A 6,690-nucleotide genomic window follows, 5' to 3' on the forward strand; every position below is an offset into this window, starting at 1 on the left:
TGTTAACAAGACTAAAGTAAAAGGAGCAGGACGTTTTGTAAAATATCATTTTGCTAAGAAGTATATGGATATGACTTGAGTATTTGTGTGTCATAGCTAAAAAAAGTTATCTTAGTTTACTCTAGTATTATTTTAGCACAACACTAAGGACTGTTTATGAATACTGGCACTGATTTTAATAATAACTCTGTTGTCTACATTTCAAATTCATAATTAGTAAAAACCAAACCATGAATTTTTTTCATGTCTTATAGGTTTCCGTAATATTCTTTATTCATCTTATACTATCTTAGGCCATCATTAAAAAAATCTGTTTCCCCCAACCCGACCCTAAATTTTGAAATTGGGTAGGTAGGTAGGTTAATAATGTTTTTTTGCCAGGGCAAAATATAAAATACATTATAAAAAAAATCAAATCTTTAATTGATTACAAAACTAAAAAAAATATGACCAGTTGTAAAACAAATTGTTATACTTGTACTGATGGACTGTAAAACAAATTTAATGTCAAATTCATAATTTGATATTGTTCATCTTAAATTTATTAATCATTATCATTTGTATGTTAATGTACATGTAAGCCTATATTTGAATATCATTTGAATGATCATTATGTACCTACTTTGAAGTATCAATTGATTTTTTTTCAAAATTTGGTTTATAAAATATCTAAAAGTACATTAAAACAATAATTTGATAAACTTAAGGCAGTGTAATAAATGTAAATATTTGCGAAGTAATATTTAATGATTCTACAATAGTAAAGTTACACAAAATCACTACACTTGCAGAGAATAGCCATCTTTGACAAGAACATTTACCCCAAATTTGAAACATAATGCTAGGGAGGAAAAAATATTAAGATAATAAATATTTTTTGTAAATTGACCCAATTTCACTATAATTATAGTCATAACCAAAACCAACTGTTTTGTTTCTGTTGATTTGAAATTTGACGAAGTTAAGAGAACTGTTTAAATATTTCAAAACAAAGAGTAGTTCATTTCACAAGTACCTACCTAAATTTTGGGAGATTTGTTTCTTCCTTACAGAAATGTAGGGAGAAGTTTGACATCAGGGAAAATGTAAATATTTGATACAACATCATCTTCAGGAATGATGATATACACAGATTTAACCTTAATCAATATTGGATTAACCAAGTTAAAAAGAATAAAACTTTTAAAGTTTTAAAAACTTATTATCCAATCTATTAAATTTAACTTATTTTATGTATTTATACATTTTATAGAAGAAATGTTTTGTAATTGTGTTAGCCAATTGACAAATGAAATCAGTCTCTCTACTTCTGTGTATTTTGGAGGTATTAGTCCAACCTTTTGACCCGATTAGAGCCGTTGTGTAGAGGATCATTTTAATTTCTAAGATAAATGTAGGCAGGTTTTATGATTATTTTAGCATTAATTTGGCAGAGTTAGTAACTAATTACATGTTACCAATTAATTTTAATATCAACACTAAAAGTTATAAACATCGGTTGCAATTTTCAATGCACAGTAAGCTACTTGTTGCATCACCCCGTATCTATACCTATGAAAGATACATGCAAGACAATCGATTAATCACAACAGTGGTTAACTGAGGCTGTGGAAACGCCTTCAAATTAAATGATTATCATTTTAATGTATCTGGGGTTAATTTACGCGATCGTGAACTCAGAATACAGGGCGACCTCAACTCTTTCGGAGGAAAATCCGGCGAAGTTACCGCTCATAAAGCGAGTATTTCGCCCATGTTGATGATCGACCCTATCAAAATGATTGTAAAACGAAAAAGATGTGGGTCTTCTAAAAACGAATTTGGATAAAATCAGGTTTGGATAAAATCAGGTTTCTTTAACCAAAAATATCTTTTCATTGTGTTGAAAAACATTCAGTCGGCGGGATTTAATTGGGTCGGTCGAGTTAGGGGAAACATAAATATTTTTAATTTTGGTCTTAGCATTATAAAAATGGCACTTTCGTGGAAAAAATAATACTGATTTGCATTCAGTGATTCTAGATAAAACATTCCTTGCAAAATCAATTGCTCTGTTGAACAGACTTGTAGAGATGTGCATTAAAAAGACCACCATCCTCTGTATATTGACTTTTTGTATGACAAAGCAGGAAATGTTTTTTTAGATTAAATTACTTGTCATATGTTAATTTATCTTGACAAAACACAAAGCATGTTTCTTGTACATTGCAAAAACGAAAGTGCAGGACTCTATTGAAACAGATGGCTGGCAGACAGACGACAGAGAAAGACTGAAACATGGGCTGTTAACAGTCCTCACTCAGGTTTTAATTTCAGAAAGTACTCTCAAATTAGTTAATTCAAAGTGTCTCTGTACAAGGGTCATAGAAATCATAATAAATACAATTTTTAAGTTCTTTACAATACATAATTTTTTTCTGGAAACGACGCAGTCAGCTTTAAAATAGTTTTTTGAAAAATAACGCACAAGTTTTAGAAACTAACTTGAAAGTCATGACAGTCAGGTAATTGTAAAGAAACGTTTATACGTTCATATCAGTTTTAATTACGAAATACACTTCCCTGAAATCTGATATTTGAATAAATTAAGTTCTACTAAAACTGAAAAATATTTTAATCGTTAAATTGTAGGCATAAAAAAAGGAAATACTTGTTTACATTCGTCATCTTTTCATTTATTAACTTTATTGCCGCAAACTTTTAAGAAAGAAGTGATTTAAATATAATGAAGAAGCAAGAGGATTTTGATGATTTAAAATTAAACTAGAGCAAAGTTCGTTTCAAAGCAACGAGTGGGTCTTTCTTTAATGTCGAAAGAAAAGCTAGAAATGCCTCTAAGAAACAGAGTTCTTTAACTCGTAACAAAAGTATCTTAAGTACGAAAAGCGAATGATTCTACGACTTATTAAAATCAAAATCATTTTAAGTACGAATTAAGAACAGCCTTCACAATTTAAAGATCGACTTCACAACAAAATTTCGAATGTGTTAAAGTACGACTTAACAATTTTCGAATTATTTTAGGTACAAGTTAAGTTCACCTTAAATTATCATCTTTTTTATTAACCCAGAATGCAGAATCAAAATTTCCATAAAAATCATTTTTTAACGCTTATATATTGCAATTAATCATCCGATTTTTAAACGGATTCCAGAGATACACTGAATACCTATTGACTGGTTTGAAATAAATACGTTTACATGTAGAATAAAAAAGCCTATTTTTTCAAGTCAAATGCAACAAACTGGATTAAGGCGACGTCTTTATGCTTGTTTGTTTTTTATTTCAATTTTAAAGGATTAAGAAAAAAGATTTGGACAATGTGAATTCAAAAAATGAAATGTAAAATGTTAATTCCCGCTCTTGCGCAGGGTATCATCTAGTTGTTCAAACTTCAAACATTAGTGGTTCATGATTTTGAAATTCATGTGTTCGAAAATCACACGTGGTCAGCCATTTGAATTTATCCAACTCTTCGTCCACAAGCACGTTGGCACTGTCCCCAAGATTCAAAATTAGTTTCATTTCCTTGGCAGCCACCGCACAAAAATCGCTCGCATCTTCTAAAGCGGGCATTATAATGCCATCTTGGAATGGCCGCCATGCAAGGCCCAGAATCCTCGGGAAGGGTACAAATCTGGTTTCCGTTTCCTGTAAATTGTATCAAAATATGTACAGTACCGATCAGACCCAACCTAACACCAGAGTAAACCCCAACTAAACCCCGGGTTTACTTTTTGGGTTTACTTGGGGTTTACTCTGGGTTTACTTTTTTAAAATTTGGGTCCACTTTGGGTTTACTTTGAAATTGCTTTTGAGGTCAAATGTATGCACTGAAGTGTGAAGCAGACTAGTATTTTATCTTACCATCCTACTGCCTGTTATTCCAACCCTTTGTATATTCCGAATAAACAGTTAGCGTCTGCTTTCAGGAGTATAATTCTGACTGGGTTTACTCTCTGTGTCCACTCCGGGTTTACTTTGGGTTTACTCTGGGTCCACTCTAGTAAACCCAGGGTTTAGTATGGGTTTACTTTCTGTTAGGTTGGGTCTGATCAGTACTTATATGTAAAAAAGTAATCTGAAAAAGTATCATTTAGGGAAACAATTTCAAGTATATTGCATCAAATATATCCAATATACGGTAATTGCTGAAAAGTTATCTAAAGTATATACATGTAACTATTCACTGGCCATAAAGACGATGACACTTCCTATCATCCGAAAAGTCAGTTAATATAAATCTTATAATACAGAAGAAAACTGTATATGCCAGTGATGCAAGTTTGTTGGTTGTAAACAAATTCGAGTTATCGGACTTTGAATCGTAGCCATTCAGATTACAGTTGTAATTTCCGAGTATAATTAAATACTAAGGAAATGAAAAACTGCTGGTGAAGACATACAAATACACTTCAATTAGTAGAACTTTTTCACGGTAAGATAAAATAGCATATTTAATCGTCGTTATTTTTCAGAGAAAAAAAGACAAAGAGGTACAATAATATTATATATGTATACCTCCTCCAGCGTTTGAGCACGTGTCCTCACACTGTTGACGTGTTTGGAAGTTGTTTCCGTTTCCGGCGCAACCGCCATAAACGAACCTTTCACACTGCCCACTTGTCATGCTGTAACTCCAGCGCGGGAAACAGGCCCGACGGTGACTGGAAGCACTTGGTAATCGGCACACGCCTTCAAAAAAGGGGCAACAGGGGGTTTCTTACAATTGTAATATCACATAGGTTACTAGTAGTAGCCATCATTTAAATATTCGTCAAGCAATCTCTCTCTCTCTCTCTCTCTCTCTCTCTCTCTCTACTCTCTACTCTCTACTGTACTCTTACAATAAAAACTTTTTGTTAAAAATAAATATGAAATTATGTATTTTCAGCAACTCTAATGCCATGCACATGTATTAGAATGTGTATAGTCCTGTCGTTTAATTGTTGAACAACTGAACGAAGAAATGAAAAAAAGATACAAAAAAAAATTAATATGATCTGAAGTAGAAAATAATACATATGAGTGCAAGTTATATTTAGTGTTGTTTTGTTTTTGTATTACCTAACATTAACGGACTTTAAGAAACAATACTGGTCAAGATAGTTTCTGAATAATGGTCTCACATGGCGTGATATCTCCCCCGCCTCCCCCGTTTACACATATCCGGAGACAGTCCATCAGTGAGTTATACCGGTTCCAGTTTCCTCCACATCCGCCGTACACAAACTCCTGACAACGCTGGGTGACTGGGTGATAGGTCCACGACGGGAAGAAGGCTTGGCAATTACCGGACTGCGCATGCGGTAAAGAGCAAGGACTTCCTGTAATAAGAGACCATTTTATGTATTTCAATTCAATCAGCTACATAAGCGTTTGAACCGGGGGGGGGGGGGGGGGGCTTATCCCTAGCCTACATATATGTAGTTAAACCTAATCACTAGGCACATAGCATCATAGAGGGTTCGGCCCCCCACCCCACACACACACTTTTTCTCACAGCAAAGAGAATTATTCCTAAATTTACCTTGATAAGATTGAAATATTCAAAAGTTGTGGTATATATATTTACTGACAATTTGAAAATCTTTTCGATACGAGGTATGAAGGTAAATGAATGCATATGTGAACATCTTATAATGGAATTTCTATAGACTGTTGTGACTTTTAGAAAGCTGAGATTTACCTGGTGGAAAAATACCGCCATCTCCTCCACACCTCTTCTGACAGGCTTGTAGAGAGGGGAAGTTGTTTCTGTTTCCTTGACAACCACCATACCGGAAGAGCTCGCAATGACCGGAAACAGAATTGTAGTAAAAGCGACGCCTGTTGACATGACACGGTCCAGTGACTGCGGGAAGAGTACAGATATCCTCACCTGAGAGAAGAAAAATACTCTAATACTACTAATAATGTATAGTGCATTAACAAAGGTTGGCACTTTATTGCAATCCGTTTTTGTTAGTTTCTTTTTTTTGTGTGTTCTTTTTCCTCAGCATTTCAGATGAATGACATAAGTATTGTATTATCCGTATATTTTATTAAAAGATCACCTTGAGTTTTTATCTTAATTAACATATAACAGTTACTTAAGCTTTAGGTTGTGTCGAAATGAACAATAAAAATGAGTAGTTTCTTTCCTAACATAGTCACCTGACAGCGTAGAGCAGTGGGTAAGAGGGTTTACTACGAATCTGTAAGTCATGAGTTCGAGTCCCGCTGGGGGTTTTACAATTTTTACCTCTCCATAATATTTTTATAAGTTATGTTTTGGCTAAAAATTATAAATTTTGAAAATTCTAAACCGGTCAAAGTATTTCAATATAATGTACTTTAATCCACATTAATATGTACAGATGTTCCATAACATCTTAAAGGGGCATGGTCACGATTTTTGGTCAAATTTTATTTTTCTGGTTTTATTATTCGCAATACTTTTGGAATGCATTTCTAATTATGAAATGAAATTAGGGTGCCAGTCGTTGAGTTTTAAGCAAGATACAGGACTTACAATTCTTCGTTAGTAAACAAGCCTCGTGCCCTGTTTTTGTTTACATAGGTTCAATATACCAGTAAAAATAGTTTTCAAGCTGGTTTGTCTATCTTATTATTCATTTAAAGCATATAACAGTTCCTAACGATTAATACATTCATTTTAGGTCTAAAACTGAAATTTTCACTTCAAC

General features: G+C 33.3%; 1 protein-coding gene across 1 annotated transcript; it reads right to left on the reverse strand.

The window, feature by feature from the left end:
* Window positions 1–3,464: 3,464 nt before the first annotated feature.
* Window positions 3,465–6,209, reverse strand: LOC136275995 (carboxypeptidase inhibitor SmCI-like). The gene is made up of 5 exons (XM_066086541.1): window positions 6,158–6,209; window positions 5,691–5,882; window positions 5,131–5,328; window positions 4,523–4,696; window positions 3,465–3,652 (listed from the first exon to the last, which is right to left on the reverse strand). Exons 1-5 carry the CDS (start codon window positions 6,207–6,209, stop codon window positions 3,465–3,467), a joined length of 804 nt encoding a protein of 267 aa, XP_065942613.1.
* Window positions 6,210–6,690: the final 481 nt, after the last annotated feature.

This window comes from Magallana gigas, chromosome 1 (genome assembly GCF_963853765.1).
Source record: "Magallana gigas chromosome 1, xbMagGiga1.1, whole genome shotgun sequence".
NCBI lineage: Eukaryota > Metazoa > Mollusca > Bivalvia > Ostreida > Ostreidae > Magallana > Magallana gigas.

Excerpts from the sequence above, each read along its gene's own strand:
- LOC136275995 (XM_066086541.1), bottom strand. The coding sequence starts at position 6,209 with ATGACTTACAGATTCGTAGTAAACCCTCTTACCCACTGCTCTACGCTG. Across the intron at positions 5,883-6,157 it reads CCACTGCTCTACGCTGTCAG|GTGAGGATATCTGTACTCTT; the intron begins GTGACTATGTTA and ends TTCTTCTCTCAG. Across the intron at positions 4,697-5,130 it reads CGGGGGAGATATCACGCCAT|GCGTGTGCCGATTACCAAGT; the intron begins GTGAGACCATTA and ends CCTTTTTTGAAG.